This window comes from Anabrus simplex, chromosome 5 (assembly GCF_040414725.1).
Source record: "Anabrus simplex isolate iqAnaSimp1 chromosome 5, ASM4041472v1, whole genome shotgun sequence".
Classification (NCBI taxonomy): domain Eukaryota; kingdom Metazoa; phylum Arthropoda; class Insecta; order Orthoptera; family Tettigoniidae; genus Anabrus; species Anabrus simplex.
In genome coordinates, this window is record NC_090269.1 from 192541989 (window position 1) to 192566268 (window position 24280).

The 24280-nt window shown below is 38.1% G+C and overlaps 1 protein-coding gene across 1 annotated transcript in view; it reads left to right on the plus strand.

Moving 5' to 3' along the window:
* LOC136874430 (X-linked retinitis pigmentosa GTPase regulator-interacting protein 1) overlaps nt 1-24280 on the plus strand; it is a 1071624-nt gene that overhangs the window by 140277 nt on the left and 907067 nt on the right. Inside the window, exon 8 of the mRNA XM_067148064.2 lies at nt 12973-13213. Within this exon, the coding sequence (XP_067004165.2) occupies nt 12973-13213 (241 nt within the window). The remainder of the gene's footprint in view (nt 1-12972; nt 13214-24280) is intronic.

The window sequence follows — 24280 nt, forward strand, 5'->3', positions numbered from 1 at the left end:
AATCTCATCCTCAACAAAGTCAAAAGTAGTTAGTAAAATATAAAAACAAGATTATTATTATGCTTTGCCCTGATGAAAGCCAATGAAACTTGGCTCAAAGTTCAGCATTTTGTTAATTATTAATCTATATGAGTGGCTTTAATCCAAAAATAATAATATCTCTGTCATGAATCATAAACTATGTATCTAGATGTCTCTGCTGTCGGCTTATGTGCCCCCTCTGGCGGGAGGATGGACTGTCAATTTTTTAAGGGGATTTTCTATTTTCTAGGATTGTAAACCTTAAGTGTTAGTAGTTTTTTTTATGTGCTGAGGTTGTCACCACTACTACGGCTTCCTTCTTTCTTAAGTGATTAACCCCACTGTCGGCAGCCTTGAAGATGGTTTTCCGTGGTTTCCCATTTTCACACTAGGCAAATGCCGGGGCTGTACCATAATTAAGGCCACGGCCGCTTCCTTCCAACTCCTAGGCCTTTTTTATCCCATCGTCGCCATAAGACCTATCTGTGTCAGTGCGATGTAAAGCAAATAGCAAAAAAAAGTGATTAACCAATCAGAAATTTTTGTGTATTTTTCTCTGGCCATTTAAAATTGGTAGTGTGAACAGGCATTCTGCCTAGGTCAAGAGAGTTCTGGAACTTTTCCGTCGGAGTTGCTATAATAAAAGCTGGGCGCTTTAGGGTCATATTGGCATCTTCATTGCTCCGGTTTGAGTGTGTGTATGATATAATTGGCAGCAGGGGCAGCTGTGCCATCTTCGGAAGACCCAACAGCTCAAGGTAATGGCAGACATCTTTTAACATGTGATAGCTCCAGGCAGTTAACTTGAGGGGAAGGTTTCAAACTTCTTTCTTAATGTAAAATTTTAAAGTTTAACATCACCTTTGAAATGTAAATCTTCAGGCAAGTCTCAAGACTTTGTTCAAATCCCTGCTGGGAAATACGTAACTTAGGGAATAAAGGAGTGTTCACCATCTATTAATTCCCATTCAACTTGGTGTGGGGGTGACTTTGATTTTCTAAAACTCTAAATTCACTCTACTTGGGAACTTAATATTTCGCTTCTAGTCACTCCTCAGTAGTATAAGGCTTAGCCTCTGCAACTTCGGGCCGTAAGCCCATGTAGGATTTTAAGTATCTTTCAAACGGTGTGCAAGTGTTTCGCCTCCTAGCATTTTGTTTATGGCCGATTGTCTTAACCCTTTTCTTTTGTACATTCAGGCCATTTAGAATAGGCACTAATTACTCCTTTTTAAATTGTAATTATTTATAGACAAGTGTGTAACAGACTGTCAGCAGAGATGACAGTAAATACTGTTCTTGAAATTTATCTAATGTAAATTTGGCAAGAAGTGTGTGCCTCTGAAAGGCTGGACTTTCAGAAAATTTTGGAGCTCAGTCTCCTAGGATGTGAGTGAGTGGAGCACATATGCTCATGTAATAGTGTACTTTTAGAGCTACAATGCTCATTTCTTGTCAACTATTGTATTGATAATCGTCTCTATTGTACATGATTTTTCAACTTTAAGTCAGTGGTATACGAGCTCATCTAAATATCATTGTTGTTGCTTATTCAGATGATCTATCAAATTTTAAACTAAAAAAGGAAAGAAATAAAATTTCAAAATTTAGTGTCTTAATGTATGCTCTCATCTTTTCACTGTGTACCCATTCACCCCGGCACTTTCTTACACTTCTTTGGTCCACTAAAACACGGTAAACTTAACAAAATTATTTATTTAATAAATGGTAAATAACTTAATCTGGGAAGGACAGCTGAATCAGAAAGTGATTGTTGTCTTCCCTTTTCAATACCAGGTAATAATTTTATAGCTTTCTGAATTGATCTTTGTAGAGGAGGTAACTTTGCTTTCCTTCTTGGAGGAGTTCTTACAGATTTTTCTTGCTTCTTAGACATCCTAATTGAATTCTATTAATAAGAATTAGATTAAATAAGACATTAATAAAATGCTGTGTTCATAACTGCGTTATTAGCGCATTGTTCAAACATGTTACAATTCTACATCCCTGGTATTATCTATATGGTTTTACAATCCTACAGAAACATAAAATATGCTTCACTTACACTCCCAGATGTAACAATACGTAATCTCCAGAATTGACTATTACTTTCCTGTGCTTACTTGTAATATAACCTGTGTATATATCTGTACATATTTTTCTACTTATACTCCATTGAACTTTCTTTTTACTGTGTTTTGTATTACTTTTGTGTTACTTTCCTGTGCTTACTTGTAATATAACCTGTGTATATATCTGTACATATTTTTCTACTTATACTCCATTGAATTTTCTTTTTACTGTGTTTTGTATTACTTTTGTATTACTTTCCTGTGCTTACTTTTAATATATCCTGTGTATATATCTGTACATATTTTGCTACTTATACTGCATTGAACTTTCTTTTTTCTGTGTTTTGTCTATACTTCTCTACTGTTATGTAAAATGGTATTTCCGTTAATAAAGTATTATTACTCATTCACAACACGGCAATGGCAGTACACATAATCTCACAAGTCATGAAAAAATATTACTACATAGTGCCAACATGTGAGGTGAACGGTAACTGTAAGATGTAATATTGGCAAGTAGGGTCCCTAAACTATACAGTTGGTGACACTGAATCGAACTGAACTGTTAGAAAATAACTATAAATCACTACCTTCAGTATTCACTTACATGCCGAGTAGTGTATTTGACTTTGCTTTCCTTTTTGGAGGAGTGCTTACAGATTTTTCTTGCTTCTTAGATATCCTAGTTGAATTCTATTATTTATTTATTTACATATTTTACGGCCACATTGAAGCACTTAAATCAATACATTTGAGTTGATTTCTTCTTTTTCTTCTCCCAGAACTTTCTCATCCTCTCCGACCTGGGAGCCCTTTGTGTGTCCGATGTAGTATATTGTTTCCGTTCAACTGTTTTTAGTTTGAGACATGCTTTTGTTCTTCAAAATCCTCTTCTCTTTTCTGTCTTTGATTTGTTGCCGAGTTATACCCAATTCTTCCAAATCATCCTGAACTTCTTTGAACCAATTATTATTGATTTTATTTTTCAAAAAGTAATCAAATAGTTGTTTCAATATCCTGGTATCTGGTAGTCTTGATATGTGACAGAAAAAGGAAATTCTTCTTTTACGCATTGTAGATATTATTGATTCACATTCACGATAGACAATGTTGTTAGGCAACAATCTCCACTGTGCATCAACTTGGTGTTTTTTATTAATAATTGTTCTAAGAATTATTCTATTAGTTTTCTGTAATTTGTCTGTTGTAGATTTTACATTTAATTTAAATAAAGTTTCACTAGCATACATTGCCTCTGGTTTAACTATGGAATTATAGTGTTTCAGCTTAGCGTTTATCGAAAGAGATTTCTTTTAATAGGTTGGTCAGGTAAGTCTTCATGCTTGTTTAAATTTAGTTGTTCTGTGTTCTATTGCTTCTTTTTCATTTGTGGTCCATGTTATTATTTCCCCAAGATATTTGAATTTCTGAACAATTTTAATCTCTTTATTACGGTACTGTTCAGTTGAATAACTGGTAAATCAACTTTAAAAGTTGGCATAATTTCTGTTTTTTCAAATGAAATTTGTAATCCCATTTTTTTGGCTATAATTTCTAGTCGTTCAATTTGAAATTTAGCCTCTCCTATTGTATTTGCAAGTAATGCTACATCGTCCGCAAAAGCAAGGCAGTTGAGTTTAATATTTCTACCGATCTTGATAGTTGGTTGGCATTTCTTGTTCCATTCACGCATAACCTTCTCCAGTGCACAATTAAATAACAATGGTGAAAGTCCGTCTCCTTGTCGAAGTCTAGTTCTTATAGTGAATGATTCTGATAATTCACCTCTAAATTTAACTTTTGTCTTTGTATTTTTAAAAGTCATACTAATGAGACAAAATAAGACTGTATTAATAAAATGCTGCATTCATCTTTTCACACTAATATAAATTTGGCAAGAAGTTTGTGCCTCTGAAAGGCTGGACTTTATAGTTAACCTTACAATTGTCCGTACATAAATAAAATTAAGTCGAAATAAATATCATGTGACATCTATTCCCTTACACAACAAAATTAAATTGAGCCTTCGTTCCACATAATAATGAAATTGTTCTTCAAATTCTCAATTTTAGCCTGAGCAACAATACTGTAGACATTGTAGGGTTATAATGAACCCAACAATGATCACTGCAAAATGATTGACACACAATAAATTACACTGCTGTAAAGAATCATACACAAGGCAAATTAAAGTCACACAGTACTTAAAGTTATTTGGGTACAGGTCTATCTCTATGGCTTCCCTCACAAGTCGAGCATAGTAGCATTTTACAGGCACAATGACCCTTGCTTGGTCAAAGAGGATTTGATGGTCTATGTTGAAGTATTCTGCTATGACAGACTGGCTTATAACATTTTCTCTGGAAGATAAGTGTGTTATTCTTAGCTGATCTGACATGTTCTTTTAATGAGCCTTTTTGTCATGCCAATATATGAGTGAGCACAACCATATGGAATTTCTTAGATGCTAGGTGTTTCAGGAGGTGGTTTTTCTTTGACTGGTCGAAACAGAGATTTGAGGTTCTGGTCTGTGGTAAAAACGGGACTTACATTGTATTTCCAAAGAGCTGCTTTTTTGACAGGGGTGGTGGTGTGAGGACTTATGTAAGTACCTTTCAGAATGTGTAGGTTTCTGGTACATTCTAGGCCTAGTGTGCCATTGTTTCTCTTGTACACTAGCCCATCAAGAAAAGTAATTTACCTTCATTTTATATTTCTCTTGTGAACTTGATCTTTCTGTTAATAGCATTTAGGTGCTTCAAAAATTCACTAAATATCTCTCTCTTCCATGTGGCCAGACTGGAAATATGTTGTCTACGTAACGATATAAGCACTTAGGTTTCAGTGGCACTGTACTTAATGCAGCAGACTCAAAGTGTTCCATAAATGTGTTTGCAGCCACTGTGACAGAGGTGACTCCATTGCGGTTCCTTCCATGTGCTCGTAATAATCCCCTTTGTAGTAGAAGTAAGTAGATTTTAAACACGAAGATCGATAGCTGCAGTCGCTTATGAGTGGTCAGTATCCAGTATTCAAACGTAAAGATCTGACTAATAACATACAAAGAAACTTCAAAGCCTTATTAAAAAATACACACTTTCTTTTAACTGAAGTAGAAACCTCTAAACTTATAGTAACGAATCCTCAAATACCAACTGCTAAAGCTTATCCCAAAATACACAAAGTATCTTGAGCAAGGGACCCAAGCACAATTGCGGTAACACATCAACCTTCCAGAACATTACAACCACTATCACTGAAATAGAAAACGCCATACAGAAAATCCAAAACGAGCTACGAGATGAAGTCAGATATGATATTAAAAAAAGGCTCCCACAATATATCGACAAAATTCACAGTAACTTCCAAAACAATAACTCAGCCAATAAAACACACATAAACAAACTCAAAGATAAAATAAAACAGGATAATTTACTTATAACGAAAGCCGACAAAGGCAATAGCACAGTCATTATGGACAAAGACCAATACATATCGAAAACTAAAGAATGTTTCCAAGATAACACTTTCCTTATCAAACGTAAAGATCCGACTAATAACATACAAAAAAAACTTCAAAGCCTTATTAAAAAATACACACTTTCTTTTAACTGAAGTAGAAACCTCTAAACTTATAGTAATGAATCCTCAAATACCAACTGCTAAAGCTTATCCCTAAATACACAGAGAACATATACCAATGAGACCTATTATTAACTACAGAGCAAGCCCAACCTATAAACTCTCGCAATTTGTTCAAAGATTCCTCAAAAAGCACTACGTATTCTCAGCTAACAAAACAGTACAGAATTCAATAGATTTTTGTAATAGAACGAAAGGATTAAAGATTGAACCATATCATAATCTCGCATCATTTGACATAATAAACATGTACCCGAACATTCCCACAAAACAAACAATAGAAATCATTGAATCTAATCTAAAAAGTCACAGCACTCTAAGCACTTTAGAAATAGAAGAGTTCATTAAACAACTTAATTTTGCCATTAGTAACAACTGCTTTAAATTTCATGATACTATTTATCAGCAACAAGGTTTACCGATGGGATCTCCCGCTTCTGGAATACTCACCAAAATTTACATTGACCGTTTAGAGCACATATCAATTAATAAAATAGACAATATCTTTTTTTGTTGTAGATTTACTGATGACATTTTCGTCATCATCGACAATAGATCCACAAATGAAACTGATATGTTAGATAAACTCAACACAATAGACTCCCATATAAAATTTACCATGGAAACCGAAAACAATCGCAATCTGAACTACTTGGACATAATGATAACTAGACATGAAGACCACCTTTCTTACAGAATATACAGAAAACCCACGTATACCTCAAATACAATTAAAATAGATTCCGTTCACCCCAACACACACAAAAGAGCAGCTTACTACAGCATGATACACAAAGCATTCAATATACCGTTAACAAAAGAAGTTTTCAACAAAGAATTACAACTAATTCACGACATAGGTAAAAACAATGGATACAAGAAAGAAATGATCAACAAAATCATTCACAAAATAAAATCCCAACCCAAAACCAAACTAACAAAAGCAGACGAATCCAAGAAAGATTATGCACTATTCACATTCAATAATGTACACATATACCCCATAACTAACATTTTAAAAAACATAACCTAAGAATAGCATTTAGAACTACACACAACAGTACCAACATCATACACAACGTCAGGACAATCAACAGCAACAACAAATACAACTACTCAGGGGTATACCGTATCAAATGCAATAACTGTGAGACAAGCTATGTCGGGCACACCGGTAGAAACTTCCTAACCCGATATAATGAACACATAAACGCGGTAAAACACATTTTTCCTCAATAGGACAACATGTTGTAGACTATAACCACAGTTCCACAAACATCGAGAACGACATGCAAATCCTAAACATAAACCCCAAAGGCCCCCTGCTCAACATAACAGAAGAATTTTACAGCACTCTAGATCAGTATACCAATCCAAATTACAACATAAATGAAATCACAGAAAAAACTAACATCATCTTCAACACAGTTATTCCCGCCCTAAAAAACTCTTACCTTAAGATAATCGATAAACAGAACACGACACGCGACAGAAAAACATCAAACATCAAACAGCGAGAAGGTAAATCACTCTCTATCCCTGAATTACAGTTACAGATTTTATGAAATTTTCACATTAGTCGGCAGAATTTACATTTTAGAGAAGTTGGTTACATATTAAAGTTTCAGACCTATGCCTCGGGTTAAACGGCGGAGCTAGCAAGAAATAAAGATGTTAAACGGCCATTACCTTGCTGAAGAACTGCTGCCTGATGAAAGAGGCACCTCCCACCTCCTGCTTCACATACACACACTTAGTTAGATGTTGATGAAATGGCCAAGAGACTTGAAGATCCACAGTTTATATACCGTTCGGGAAGGTTTGAGACCTTTCATGAATAATCAAGCCACACCCTCTCAATTTTATTGGACCATACAAAATTTACACTCAAAGTCAAAGAAGAAATCCAGAATTGGTCGGAAATTAATTACAAAAATTAGCGATTGGCTGGATTCAAAACTGGCGGAAAGAAAAGATAAATATTGCCAACCCACAATGAATGAACAAAATTTAGTAAAGAAAAACTTATGAATACAAAATTTCTTCAAATAAAGTTCTTTCACTTCGCACCAGAGTGCATGATCATAGTTTTTGTAGGACATCTGTTGTAGAAAGTCCAAACTTCTTGATAAATGGTAACCAAAACACGTTGAAATTCACACAGTCCTGGAGACTTCACAATCACAAAATTAAGGTAGTGACATCTTCTGAGTAAAAGTTTAAGGAGGTCTAGTTCCAAGTTCACTGTTCCTCCAGTAGAGGAGGTTTTATTGGCGCAAGATTTAAATGTGCGGCGTAGAGGTGTACCTACCGGTACATATTTATTTCTTCTTCTTCTTCTTGCGTTCCGGCCTTCTAAGGACCACGTTACAATTTCAATTCTTCCTTGTTCTTTCCTTTTCTTCCAGTATTCTTTCATTGTTGCACCGTGCTTCTTTTTCCTGTCTTCAGTCCACTTTGTGCCTGTTTTCTTTTCCTTCCTTCCTTGGAATCCTTCCATTTGTAAGACTTTCTTCCTAAAAATCTTTCTTTCCAATAATTCTTCTTCTCGTATGTTGTTCCTCTCCAGGTCTTTCTTGACTTCTTGAATCCAGGTGGTAGTTGATTTTTTTTCCCAAAGGTACTTGAAGATTCGTTTAGTTAGTCTATTGTCATCCATTCTATAAATGTATTCAAGAAATAGCAATCTCCTTTTTGTTATTGTTTCTGATATGTTTTCTATGTTCTGGTAAATTTCATTGTTACTTCTTAATTTCCAAAACTCTGCAATTCTTAGAGGACCTAATATTTTCCTTATAATTCTTCTTTCTAATATTTCTAATTTATCGAGCTTGTAGTTCAGTGCTAGACATTCGCTGGCATAAAGGCATTCTGGTTTCACTACTGTGTTGTAGTGCTTTTATTTAAAGTTTTCTTGATAAGCACTTTTTGTTATAAGTATTCTTAGTTATACCGTAAGCTCTTTCCATCTTTTATATCCTCTCCTCTATAGCAGATTTTTCTAAACCATTTTCTTGAATTGTGTCACCCAAATATTTTAATTTTTTTTACCTTTTCTATTTGACCAATACCCGTTACTAAAAACTTTGGGGCTCTTTTTATATTCGTCAAATATTTTGTTTTCTCAGCAGAGATTCTCAAGCCTGTCATGTTGGCTGTCTTTTCAAGGAGATTGACTTGCGTTGCTGCATCTGTAAGCCTTTCTGAAAGTATGGCAAAGTCATCTGCAAATGCTAGGCAATTTATTGCAACATCTTTGTTCCTCTTCCCCAGCATGAGTGGCAATATTTTGGATTCTTTCAGTTTTTCATTCCAAATTCCTACAATTTTCTCCATGACACAATTGAAAAGGAGTGGAGATAGACCATCGCCCTGCCTGACACCTGTATTTATTTTGAAAGGTCGAGATATTTCACCCATAAATTTTACTTTTGAGATAGTGTCTGTAAGTGTTTAACGAATTAGATTTGCCAATTTAGTTTTAACTCCAAATTCCCAGATTACTTTATCTAGGGTTTCCCTATCAACAGAGTCAAAAGCTTTTTTAAAGTCAATAAATGTTACAACTATGTCTTTGGAGTTTATTAATCTGTGTCGAATTATAGATTTCAGGTTGAAAATCTGTTCAGAGTAAGATCTTCCCTCTCTAAATTCACCTTGATATTCACCCAATTGACTGTCCAGTGTAGATTTTACTCTGTTTAGTAGTATTGTTGAAAATATCTTGTAAGCAACTGGCAAGAGAGATATACCTCTGTAGTTGTTGACATCTTGCTTGTTACCCTTCTTGTGTAATGGGTGTATTAGAGCCACTTTCCAATCCTCTAGGATCTTTTCTGTTTCCCAAATTTCTTCAAAGATTATTTGTAGATCTTCTATAATTTTTGGTTCAGCCCATTTTAAAATTTCAGCTGTTATGGAGTCTTCCCCACTAGCTTTGTTATTTTTAAGATTTTTTAATGCTTCCTTAATTTCTTTCGCTGTTGGAGGTAAATCAACTTCTAGATTTTCGTGAATTTCTGAAACTTCTAATTTATGATTTGGCTCAGGGCGGCATTGTTAAGGCCAATATTACCATTTGCATCTCTGAAGCAAATACTCCGGGATTGATAACCTTTCAGGTTATTCTTAAAGGTCTGATAGAAATTTCGGGACTTATTTCTTACAAAATTATTCTCAATTTCTACTAGCTGTGATTTTTCAAAAGATTTTTTAACCTGCCTTATTATTCTTGTTGTTTCTTTTCTTTGTTGTTTAAATAGTTCATAGTGTTCATTCTTTCCAGAACATTTCCATTTTTTCCACTTTTTCATTCTTTCCATAAGTGCTTCCTCATATACATTATTCCACCATACTTTCTTTTTAATTTTAACTGATCCAAATACTTTCTTCGCTGCACTATTAATCTGTTTAGATAATTCTGGCCATTTGCCATGCTGAGTTATTTTAATTTCTTCCTGAAAGTTTTCTCTAGTTGCTTGTGTAATGTTGAGCCTATCTAAATTGTATTTCATTAATTTTCTCGACCTTCTTTGATTCCTGCAAGGTAGAAGCTTTAGCTTAATTTTAGAGAGGTAGTGATCAGAGTCAAACTCCCCACTTCTTATTACTTTAACATTCATAATTTCCTTAATACCTTCTTGAGAAATAGCTACATGGTCCAATTGAAACTCACCTAACATCGGGTTTAGGGACACCCATGTTTTAGCCTTTCTTGGAAGTTTCTTAAAGAAGGTCGACATTAATTTTAGGTGAAAGGATTTACAGAGATTTATTAGTCTCATGCCATTTTCGTTTGTTCTTTTGTGTGCCGGATATGCCCCTACTGTTTTGCTGAAAACTTGTTCTTTGCCTATCTGTGCATTAAAATTACCTAGTAGAATAATAACATTTAATTTTGGAATTTTTGACATTTCATTATCTAGAAGGCTTCAGAATTCTTCACTCTTATTCGGGTTCTTGCTGTTATCTTCATTTATTGGTGCATGACAGTTAACGAATGTATACTTTTTGTTCTTGCATTTAAGTGTGAGAAGAGATGACCTTTCTGAACTAGATTTGAATTCCATAACATTATCAACTATTGCTTTATGGACATAAAAGGCGATATGTAGTGGTGGCATTCCTTTCATAACTTTTGATTGCTGGTTTACCTTTAAAGATTCTATAATTTTTGGTTTCTGTTACATTCTCATCCATGAACCGTGTCTCTTGAGCTGCTAAGATCTGGATTTCATGTCTATCTAAGAAAATTTCCAGTTCTTTCTGTTTGCCGGTTTTTAGCAAGGAATTTACATTAAGAGTGCCTGCAAAGAATTTCCTCTTAAATTTAAATATGAAAGGATTCCAAGGATGCTCCAACTCACCCTTATTGCAGATGTTGGGACTCCCCAGAACCCTAGGTCCCAATGCATTGCATAACGCAATGGTGGATTTCTCTTCCGAACTACAACCTGGGGTAATGCTTTCATTCAGCTGACTTTCCATTCTGCAAATGAAATTGTACATTGTACAAGGTAGGAAATTAATTCCAAGATAAGATCGGATTGTTAGTCTGAAATGATTTTTTATTCATGCTTTACTCCACTAGGTTCGTCCACTCTCTCCGCCGTTGGGACATTAAATTCCTCATCTGTCTTCAAGACCATTGACCAGGTTTCACCTGTAACCCTAGGCAGGGGCCCTTACAGGGTGCTACCATCCAGAGCCAGATGGACCCAGGTTTTTGTACGAGGTTGTTCCTCCTCCCCCTCCTCCTTCCCCATCACTTGAAAGATGAGGCCCCGGGCTTGGGAGGGTGAGTGAGTGAGTGAGTGAGTGAGTGAGTGAGTGAGTGAGTGAGTGAGTGAGTGAGTGAGTGAGTGAGTGAGTGAGTGAGTGAGTGAGTGAGTGAGTGAGTGAGTGAGTGAGTGAGTGAGTGAGTGAGTGAGTGAGTGAGTGAGTGAGTGAGTGAGTGAGTGAGTGAGTGAGTGAGTGAGTGAGTGAGTGAGTGAGTGAGTGAGTGAGTGAGTGAGTGAGTGAGTGAGTGAGTGAGTGAGTGAGTGAGTGAGTGAGTGAGTGAGTGAGTGAGTGAGTGAGTGAGTGAGTGAGTGAGTGAGTGAGTGAGTGAGTGAGTGAGTGAGTGAGTGAGTGAGTGAGTGAGTGAGTGAGTGAGTGAGTGAGTGAGTGAGTGAGTGAGTGAGTGAGTGAGTGAGTGAGTGAGTGAGTGAGTGAGTGAGTGAGTGAGTGAGTGAGTGAGTGAGTGAGTGAGTGAGTGAGTGAGTGAGTGAGTGAGTGAGTGAGTGAGTGAGTGAGTGAGTGAGTGAGTGAGTGAGTGAGTGAGTGAGTGAGTGAGTGAGTGAGTGAGTGAGTGAGTGAGTGAGTGAGTGAGTGAGTGAGTGAGTGAGTGAGTGAGTGAGTGAGTGAGTGAGTGAGTGAGTGAGTGAGTGAGTGAGTGAGTGAGTGAGTGAGTGAGTGAGTGAGTGAGTGAGTGAGTGAGTGAGTGAGTGAGTGAGTGAGTGAGTGAGTGAGTGAGTGAGTGAGTGAGTGAGTGAGTGAGTGAGTGAGTGAGTGAGTGAGTGAGTGAGTGAGTGAGTGAGTGAGTGAGTGAGTGAGTGAGTGAGTGAGTGAGTGAGTGAGTGAGTGAGTGAGTGAGTGAGTGAGTGAGTGAGTGAGTGAGTGAGTGAGTGAGTGAGTGAGTGAGTGAGTGAGTGAGTGAGTGAGTGAGTGAGTGAGTGAGTGAGTGAGTGAGTGAGTGAGTGAGTGAGTGAGTGAGTGAGTGAGTGAGTGAGTGAGTGAGTGAGTGAGTGAGTGAGTGAGTGAGTGAGTGAGTGAGTGAGTGAGTGAGTGAGTGAGTGAGTGAGTGAGTGAGTGAGTGAGTGAGTGAGTGAGTGAGTGAGTGAGTGAGTGAGTGAGTGAGTGAGTGCAACAACAACAACAACCTGTCCCATGAGGTCAGTACATTTATATTTTAAATAGGTTTCTATAGTTTACGTTTAGTCCAAAATCTAATATTTGTTTTGTATATTTAAATGGCACATTTTATGTAGGTTGAATTGTTTTCAGGATCCTTTAAACTACTATTACATTTATGTTTTAAGCAGGTTTCTATAACTCTTGTTCAAGTTTAATCCATAATCTAATATTGGTTTTTTATGTTTCAATTGCACATTTTATGTAGGTTGAATTGTTTTCATTATCCGTTAAACTACCTTTCGTAACTTCCATATTTATTTCTTTATTTTTATTTTATTTTCAGGAAATTCGTCTGTTGCGAGAACAGGCTGCACGACATGGTGCTGAGCAAGAAGAAGAACTTGTGAATGATGCTATGGAAGAAAAACGTCAGAAAGTTGCTGAAAATGTAGAGATGATACGAATGAAGCGACTGTGCAAACAGCAAGCAACACAGCTTTTGGCTCAAAAAGCTCACAAGCAAGCTGTGGAACATGAATTGGCACAGCTGAAGCAGTCTTTTGAACTCATCCAGAAGGAAAATGGTCAGTACTCATATAGCATAGTGCGAAGCTTTCTTCTTTTCATTTGTATCTATTGAATTTCTTAGATAATACCTGATGAATACTGATATGATCTTTACTCTCATTTTCATTGCATTAATGAAGTTGGGTGTTATTTCTTTCTTTCTTTCTTTCTTTCTTTCTTTCTTTCTTTCTTTCTTTCTTTCTTTCTTTCTTTCTTTCTTTCTTTCTTTCTTTCCTGCTATATACCCAACAACATATTCAGAGTACTTGGTGAGTGACTTGTAATCTGTAGCATGGTAATCATGCTCAGTAGAGGTGCTTTCTTTAGAAGGAAACACAGTAGATAAGAGAAGCACATCAATTCCTGATGGTTTACGATTTGTAGTGATCCGTGTGTCAATCTATTCCAGTACTCTATTCCTGGATGTCAATCTGAATTGCTCTGCATTGGGGTTATTTCTGTTTGTTCTCCTATTACGCATGGATGAGAAGAGCAATTCTAAATAGTCGTGATGTAGCCTTTTGTAAGTAAATAACTTAAGACATACGTCATCTGCCCAGGTTCCATCACCGGGTCCTAAGATAAGCTGTCTGCTCCTATGTTCGTCAGTCCTGGGACGTGACACACATCGAAATTAATTTCTGCGATTAACACAGCCCATTGCATCAATTTAGATTTTGACCCAGAGACTATATTCAACTATTTGAGAGCGGCGTTATCGGTGTAGAGCTGGAACTTCCTTCTCGCCATGTAGCCTCTGAATTTGCCCATGGCCCAAACCATGGCTAAGGCTTCCTTGTCGGCAGTGCAGTAGCATTGTTTGGTGGGAGATAGCTTTCTGCTGACATACTTGATGATGTCCCTTCCGCCATCACTCCTCTCCTGGAATAACACTGCTCGTAAGTCGGAGTCGCTGGACGATGATTCTGCGTAGATCATCAAAGTATTTCGGGTGTGATACTTTCACTAGGGGTTGAATCTTATCGTGGAGGAGCTCTGTGATGTCTGGTAAGATCTCTTTTTCGCTTCCATCCAGGTGCCGACGCTTGAAGAGTTGGTACTTCTGTAGGACGAAGGCGCTAGCTCTCATGCCAGTGGGTTGTGCCTCAGTCAGGAGCTTCCTTTTCACAGAGCTCTTCACCCCTTTGGAATTAAACCTAGTAAGGAATTCCCTCTTGAAGTCCGTCCAGTTTAAATTTAGACCCTTCAAGTTATTCCACTAACAAGGGAACACATACATGTGTTACACTCGGATCTAGTTGAAATATGGTAGGAATATTCGTGGGAGGCAGTAGAATGCTAAGGTGAAACCTGCATGTGCCCAGTGCAAGTTTAAACACCAAAATTGAACAAATAAATAGTCGTAAAATTAAAAGTGCTGCGGGAGTATCAGGGTGTGATGGAGAGGTAGGGAGGAGCGAAGCAGCGGACGTAAGCCAACCAGGCTGTGTCGAGCCGCGCCAGCAGCCAGCAGCGTCTAGTTTGCGTATTCCCCTCAACTTCCTGTTCAGATGTGCAAAACGTAAATATGAAAATAGCACATGAAACAAGTGTACAAAGGACGATGTTTAAACAACAATGTGAATAAAGTTTGAAAAATTCACTCCCGTGTTCTTGTTACTTGTAATTGGTGCAATAGTGATTGTTTACAAAAAAAAGTGGACAAGGCACAGATACTGTGTGCACCCTGCACATCTTACAGCGCTGTCGCTGTCACAAGTATTACATTGATTATCGGAAGGCTCTTCTTTGAAACAATAATCGACTGGATTAACAAATTGTGAAGGTTTCTTTTTAACATAGCCACATTTTACAAGTAACTAATCTCATATCTGTTCCGTATTGAAGATAACAATAAGTAAAATTCTTTCAAGAATAAAATTTATTGTGTCCACCTATTCAATACAATTATATTCTGTAGTGATTAAATCCTACATGAATTACATATACTAATTAGGAACATGTTTTGCTCTAGTTTTGGGCATCTTCAGCCTAATAATAATCTTAAGGTCAAGTCTTTAAAGCAATTAAACATGAGAACTTAAAACTAAATACAATGGTCTTATACTTTTTTTTTTAGAGTGTGTCAGCAATGCGAATATTAAGGAGATGGGGCTTGGTAATGGCCAGCAAGCAGGTACAGGCTAACAGGAAATTTCTCGGAGTGGAAGGTTTTACAATAGTGAACACAAAATGTCTACTAATAATAATAGGGGCAGAAGGCCACCCTATTTAATTGCATAATTTTTAAGCAGTACGATGCTTTTTAAAAAGAAAGATTTTTTAAGCAGTACGATGCTTTTTAAAAAGAAAGATAACCTTCTACTTCTGCTAATATTTAGTGGCGAATATAGAACAACCCTGAATTTACAAAGGTTTCACCTGAGAGAGGTGAATCCTAAATATCCTCTCTGTGGCTGGGTTACTGACTAATAATGTAACCAGGGTTAGGAAATCTAAAATTATACACGGCCATGGAATCTGGGGGCAAGCTTGCCCGCAGGTGCAAAATTCTTAACCATGACCTGATCTCCGACTTTCAAATTGGTGGGGCTCCGTCCACGATCATATCTTTCTCTAACCTTTTCATGGGAAGCTTTAAGATTATCTTTAGCCTTCTTCCATAGATCTCTAAGGTTATCGGGATCTTTTGTTTCTGGTAATATGTAATTAAGTGACCAAAGATTAGAGAGCGGTGTGTTAGGTACAAACCTAAACATGAGAGATACAAGAGTGAACTTGTGTGACTCATCAACCACCAAATTTAGAGCGAATGCTAACCAATGCAGGGAAGTATCCCACCTGGAATGATCTGCATGATGGAACGCAATCAAGGCAGAACGGAGATTACGATTGACCCGCTCAGCCAGAGACGGTTGTGGGTAATAAGCTGAAGTAGTTACGTGTGAGATAGACAGGTCAAAACAAAATTTACGGAATAAGTTAGAGGTGAATGCCTTAGCATTATCAGAAACTATATATTGACAAGGACCAAAGGAAGCAAAAATAGTATTCAAACAAGAAATAGTAGACTGAGCGGTAGCCAGCTTAGTCGGAAACAACCAGGAAAATCTAGTGAAACCATCTACACACACCAGGATAAATTTCTTTGTGTTCCCCTTTGATTGTGGGAAAGGTCCAACGTAGTCTATATATAGACGTTCCATGGGGCGTGACGCTTGATGCGATGACAAGAGCCCTAGCTTAGTGGACAAGGTGGGCTGACTATGCAAGCAAGATTTACAAGCTTTTTTACCAATTCTCTGATTTCACCATGCATACCTTTCCAAATGAACATCTCTCAGATCTTTTCCCGAGTTTTGAAGATGCCTAAATGCCCCCCCCCCCCCCCCTAATGGGGTCTCATGATAGTATTTGAAGATCATAGGCACAAGCACAGCTGGAACTACTACTTTCATCTTTTAATCGTGCCTCAAAGGGCAACACAAAACCCCATTTCTCAACACATAAGAGACAACATGTTCCCGAGAAGAAAGGGTTTCCATAATAGGAACCAGCACGGGATCTTCACGTTGGTATTTTTCAATATCCCGAAATAACATAGGGGCATCAGTTAGAATGGCATTAATACCCTAAGGTATGGGCATGGGAAGAGAAGAACTATCTTCCTGTTCGATGGTCTCCACTTCCTGAGGAAACATGCGACTTACTCCATCCCCAACAACATTTTCAGATCCTCTGATATGCCTCACATCAAATTGGACAGCAGAAATCCTGATGGCCCAGCGGGCTATACAGCCAGTACGACGAGGCCTAGCTAATACCCAACTTAAGGCTTGGTTATCCTTTTCTAAGTCGAATTTGACATGTTCCAGATAGACGGGGAACTTGACTAAAACATACAAAACTGCCAAACCCTCAAGTTCATAGATGGAATATTTGGCCTCTTGAGCCGATAATGTCCTAGAAGCATAGGCAACAGGTCGCCTTCTGAGTTCCGTTTCCAGAAGACGGACAGCAGCAACCGTCCGTGACGAGGCGTCTGTTTGGACAATGAATTTCTTAGAGAAATATATAGAGGTAAAAATTTCATTGTTCCATATTGAAAAGTATCACAGTTAAAATTGAAATAATAAATAAAGAGGTTCAACCTATTCAATACAAAAGAATAAGAAATCCAGTGATTACATTCTTCTTTAATAATAAGTAGAAGTGGCACCGGTTTCAACCCTAGTCCAGGTCATCATCAGCTGATTAAAACATGAAAAACAATGCATGTATGTATGTATGTTTAGTCCTCAGCCCGAAGGTTGGTTGGATCCTCAACAGTTCCGCCATCAGCTGTCATAGATGGCCTAGGCATCACTGAAGAGGCGTACTAGGGAAATGAGGAGTGAGGTAGTTTCCCGTTGCTTTCCTCACCGAGCCACAAGTTATAGGAAAAAGAAAATAAAAGATCAAGTTCACTCCAGATCAGTAGAAGAGGCGATATAAAAATGACGGGGGTAGACACTGTAAAATTCAGAAGAAGTAAAATGTAAGACACTTAAAAGAAACAGTGCGTAATTTTCTGAATGGCGGTATGGCACACGCAGTGTTAGGGAAAGTCTTATAATGTTTATGAAAAGCGGAGGACGGTTAAATGAGCTAGCTTGTATACACTGTCAGGCACAAAGCCATAACACAATCGAATACATATCAAGATCCATAATCGTGCTGAAGCTGAAGATGAGTAGATCAATTGAAGTAACTTGCCATCTCCCCGGTGATCAGCGGGATATATTCAACATCAGGCACTGTGGTTTCAAACGCCTCCTTCATCTCCCTATCTTATCCTTCCTCAACACCGTTTAACTTCAATCTCTTTTATTCTTCTCTTATTCCACTATTCCTCTTCCTCTATTAATTTATCCTATCTTTTCTTTTCACCTCAAAAAAAAAAAAAACTACAATGCCACCTTCATTTCGGTTCTTCTCATTCAAATTTAACTCTTGCCTTGCACCGACTTCGACTACTTCAATCATGACCTGAATTTTTTACATTTTAAAAATAGCGCACTGTGCATATATGTTTTCATTTGTTTCCGGTATTGCGCTTTTAACTATATTTTTTCCTCTTCACAATTGTTTTTTTCACGTCAACTGTTCCAAAAATTCTACAGGATCATAATTACTTATTATATTGAATTATATGATATGTATCTATATATACTTACATTCCCGCGACCGAAGCAAATACTGGATCATTAAGCTATTCTTCATTTTACATTGGCGTTTGAAACCACAGTGCCTGATGTTGAATATATCGCGCTGATCACCGGGAGCTGGCAAGTTACTTCAATTGATCTACTCATCTTCCGCTTCAGCGCGATTATGGATCTTCATATGTGTTCGATTGTGTTATGACTTTGTGCCTGACAGTGTATACAAGCTAGATCATTTAACCGTTCTCCGCTTTTCATAAACATTATAAGACTTTGCCTAACACTGCGTGTGCCATACTGCCGTTCAGAAAATTATGCACTGTTTCTTTTAAGTGACTTACATTTTACTTCTGAATTTTACAGTGTCTACCCCCGTCATTTTTATATCGCCTCTTCTACTGATCCGGAGTGAACTTGATCTTTTATTTTCTTTTTCCTATGCATTGTTTTTCATGTTTTAATCGGCTGATGATGACCTGGACTAGGGTCGAAACCGGTACCACTTCTACTTATTATTAAATAAGAATGTAATCACTGGATTTCTTATTCTTTTGTATTGAATAGGTTGAACCTCTTTATTTATTATTTCAATTTTAAATATGGCATAGTTAATACAAGGGTGTTACAAAGAGCTAATTTCAGATCTTCAAAAGGGGCTTGTTGAGACGGCTCCCGTTCAAATTCGACGCCTTTCCTCTTCGGAGTAAGTTCAAGGGCGCGCTCAGTTAGCGAAGTTAGGAATAAATTTCCTGAAGAAATTCACCATATCTATAAACCTGGCAATGCCTTTGATGTCCTTAGGAGGTCTGAAATCATGGATGGCCTGTGTTCTAGAATGTTCAATAGAAACACCATCGGGCGACACAATATGCCCTAAGAATGACATGGAAGGCTTAGTAAAAGCTACCTTGGATAACTTCAGGCAAACCAGCCTTACAAAGGCGATTGAGTACTGCCTTTGATGATCTAGGTGTTCTTCAAAGGTCTCAGAAAATACGACGACATCATTGAGGTAGTGATATAGGTATTCAAATTTGATATCCGAGAAGACCCTATCTAGCAGTCTAGTAAGAACAGCTGCCCCCGTGGGGAGGCCAAAAGGCACACGGTTGTACTCATACAAGTTCCAATCCGTGGCAAAAGTTGTTAGATGTTTTGATTCTTCACCTAGAGGTATCTGGTAGTATGCCTGATTAAGATCCAGGATAGTAAAGAACTTGGCTTTCCGAAACCATGAAAAACAAGAGTGAAGATCAGGAAGGGGCACAGATTGTAACTCCACCTTACGGTTTAAAGCCCTTTAATCAATCACAGGACTGACGCCACCTTGCGGTTTCGGTACCAGAAAAATGGACGATGAATGCGCCGACTTAGAAGGTCAAATTATACCATCCTTCAACATTTGATCGATGATCTCCTGAAAGGCCTTCATTTTTTTTTTTGCTAGGGGCTTTACGTCGCGCCGACACAGATAGGTCTTATGGCGACGATGGGATAGGAAAGGCCTAGGAGTTGGAAGGAAGCGGCCGTGGCCTTAATTAAGGTACAGCCCCAGCATTTGCCTGGTGTGAAAATGGGAAACCACGGAAAACCATTTTCAGGGCTGCCGATAGCGGGATTCGAACCTACTATCTCCCGGATGCAAGCTCACAGCCGCGCGTCTCTACGCGCACGACTAACTCGCCTTCATTTAACTTGGCGACAGTCTATAAGGCAGAAACCTAACTGGAATCGAATCCGTAACCTCATTCTTGTATTCGATAAGGTCAGTAACACCAAGAGAATCAGAAAATACATCAGAAACGGACTGACACAATTTACGAATACTTTCAGCCTGTTCCTCCGGTAGATGTCTAAGATCTAACAGCATCTCATCCTGGGTAGACAAAACAGAAGAACATCATGCAGAATTACATTTTAAAAGAGGAGTCTTATAATTATTAGCAAATTTGAAGGTGCTCGACTTGCTCTGATTGTCAAGCATGAGACTAGTAGAGGACATGAAATCGGCCCCGAATATTACAGGGCAAGACAAGTGTTTAGCGATGAACAATTTTATTCTCCAGGTGAATTTAGAAACACGAATTTTAGCAAAAAGAAACCTAAAATTTCTAATGGGGAAGAGTTAACCGAAACATATTTAACAGAAGACGAACAATAGTCGGGAAACTTACAAACAGTTTTTAATTTAGAGTACCTTTCTTCCGAGATTCTAGAACACACACTCCCAGAGTCTAATAGAGCTGTGATGGGTTCATTGTTCACTTTAATTTTAAGGAATGGCACATCTGCGGAAGTCTCTGCCGCAATTCTCAGGCTTCTCTGGGGCCTTCAAATGATAAATTAGTAGAAACTTTACCCTTACCAGAACCTTCACTGGATTTAACAGGGGCTGAGCCTCGGGACGGTGAATATTCCGATTCAGCCGATGACACTAGTCACTTCCTCTTATCGTAGTTCATCGCAGATTGCACCAGAAGTTGAGCAGGAGGGTTTGCTATTGACATTAGTGCAATTATTGGCAGGGTAAGTAAACGAGCCACATTTAAAATAACCTTGCAATGACCCTGCTCCATTCTTTGTCCCACTCGATTTTATCAATGGGCATTTATTGCGCCGATGTTCCGTTGAACCACAAACATAACATTTGCGGGTGGTGAAAGCTCGGCGAGGTGGAGGCCAAAAACTATTAGAAGACGGAGGGGGCTCCTTAGCGACTCGTAAGGTGTCAGCATACCTTACTCCTTACTCCGTAGCTTCTAACTCTGGAAAGATTTGAGGACGAGAGACAAAGCATAGGCAAGACCTATAGGGTGGAGAGGTGCCTTCGACAATAATTCGCACTATTTGGTCTTCAGAAAAGTGGAGTGCGAACACCCTGGTGTAAAATTTAATGTCTTGGATGAAATCTGCAAGATTCTCATCCAATCGCTGCACTCTGAAATAAAACCTTTGGATCAATGATGACATTGCTCTGGCCGGAATGAAATTTGCTAGTAGGTGGGCATGGAAGTTTTCTTTGGATGATCTATCAGCTATAGCTTTGACTATTTTGTCTGATAAGATGCCTTCGGAATATGGGTACATGATTTGAAGTATCTAAGAATGTGATAGGGAGAACACTAACGCATGGTCTTGAAATTCTACCAAAAACCTTAGAAAAGAGATTACTTCATTAGTGGAGTTGACTGAAAATTTCGAAATGCCTTTCAGCAACATAGCCAATGGATCAGGCAGACTACTGAAACCAGGTGACATAATAGGTGACGGCATAGAGGGTTGAGAGGTCTCTAACACAGCATTATTCAAAAAGAAAGGTGGAATTTGTCTAGGATGATCAGGCTCAATTTCCAATGGGGCAGAAGTTTGTTGAGTAGCCGCAGATTTCCTACTTTCTACATCCTTATAAGAATTCTCCTCTGTAACGAAATTTATCCCCAGGGCTTGGTCAGATTTGGGAGCAGCTGCCCCAGTCAACAATTGACTAACTCTATTAGACATATCTGACAGATGTTCGACCAGATTACTAGCCTCCTTAGCATGGTTCTCTTTTAATTTGACAGACAATAGGTCCCTAGTTCTGTTATAAAAATTAAACAGTCTAGCCTGTATTCTCTTAAGTTGATTAGCAGATGGATCACTCATTTAAAATATATTCACTACAAACGCTAGCTCGGTGGTATTGTCAGTAATGGTGGATAGAGCCTCATCAATTTCTTTTCCCCCCAAAATTGGGATACAAATAGGTGGTTCTAATGACTCTTTAAGTTTGGCAATATTTGCCACAAGCGTGCCTCAGATTGGACCTTTCTAATGAGGAGTTCATAGACCAATTCCTCCTTGCGCAAGTACCCAGGAGCGAGGACTTTGTGAGGACCTGACATGTTGACAGAAAGTTAATATTTAGGAAAAAAATTCCCAGCAACTGAGAAAATTCTTAGAGTTTGGCGCGGATCTTACGTTTAGCCGTCAAAAGGGGCTTAATTTAGACATATTCAACCATGCTCAGCTGCCACTTGTTCCGGAGTATCTGTGGAACGCAGAGAGGTGAAAGAAGGTGTGGGCTTGAATGGTTCTAACTACAATATCAAAAATTAATTTAAAACTTTAAATAAAGGTTATATTTATTTTAGAATCTGAAAATTATCAAACAATATTTTCAAGTACTGGTAATCAGGTACACAATAGCAATAGAGATACAAAATACAAAACCCAAGCATAGGTATTTTACAAGTTTTGAGCTTCAAGCTCCAATTTTACCATTCACATATGTTGCGTTAGTCAGATAAGGAGAGATATCTCCCGATACACAGTGATCACGAGCACTTGGCTCCAACTGTAACAATTTACGGCCCCTTAATATTACAGTAAACTTAGAAAAGAGCTTACATGCTCTCCAATAGTAACAGACTTCTTAAAGCTCACTTAAGGCAACATTACACAAAACCTTACAATCCCTGGCCTCTCTACGCACAATTTACAATTAAAGTTTTTTTTTACACAGGGGTATCTATTACCCAACCTATTGGGCTTTCGTGGAAAAAGAACAGGTTAAATTAATGGCCCGAACACAAGCTGAGGTGGGTAGGGTTGAGGCTCTGGTCATGGGGGATTCCATCGTTAGATACGTGGGAAAGTGTGTGGAGGAAAGGGAACCAGAGTAGAAAGTTATCCAGGAATTAGGTTGAGGCAGATGTTGAGGAAAGTAGAAGAGAGGGTGGAGGGGAAGGAGAAGGTGGTAGTGTTTCACGTTGGTACCAACAACATAAGGCAAGCTGATATAAGTACCAACATAGTTGGAGATGTGTAGGATCTGGTAAATGCACCATGGGTGAAGTTTAAGAAAGCGGAGATTGTTATTAGTGGAATACTGTGTAGGAAGGATACTGACTGGAGGGTGATTGGGGATTTAAATGAGACTATGGAGTGGGTATGTGGGAAACTGGGAGTGAAATTTCTAGATCCTAATCGGTGGGTAGGAGATACGGATCTGCGCTCTGATGGCCTTCACTTAAACCGCAGTGGTACGTATAAGTTAGGAAATTTGTTTGGAAGGGTAATAGGGAGGTACATTCAGGGAAACAGGGTGGCTTAGGGAGCGGTGATAAGGGAACAGGGAACTGGAAATCAAGTGGGGATGACATAAAACTGTTGGTGCTCAACTGTAGAAGTATTGTAAAGAAAGGAATAGAATTAAGTCATTTAAAAGATATATACTTTCCAGATATTGTAATAGGAGTTGAATCATGGCTGAGAAAAGATATAATGGAAGCAGAAATTTTCTCACGTAACTGGAGGGTGTATCGTAGAGATAGGTTAGGAATGGTAGGAGGGGGGATATTCATTCTGGTGAAAGAATAATTTGTAAGCTACAAAAAAGTTAAAGATGACAAGCACGAAATTCTAGGGGAAAGGCTCATTTCTAAAGATAATAGGCAACTTGATATACCGTATTTACTCGCGTATTAGACCCCTTTTTTCCCCACTTTTACAGCCAAAAATAATGAAGGGGGGTCCAATATGTGATAACGTCAAAATTTTGTGCAGCGAACACATGACTTCTAGGTTATAAAGAGCTATAAATTGTACGTGTAAACATTCTATACTATCATTTAACAAACTTTAAATGTATTTAAGTTATACTGGCTATTTTCATCGGAAGGCAGTATTTCTAAACATAAAAAGACAAAAAATGGTGAACACGACTTTTAGGCCTACGGTACATATAAAAGTCTGTTTTAGTTACTCATATCACGTCATTCGTTAAATCTCATTAATTCCTCTGGTGAGGTTGACGTCAGGAAGGGCATACGGCCGTAAAAACTCGCTACGAAGATTCGTCCCACTTCATACTCGATCCCATAGAAGAAAGGGATAAGGGTATCGTGTTATCATATAATTAAATATTGATGCAAAAGA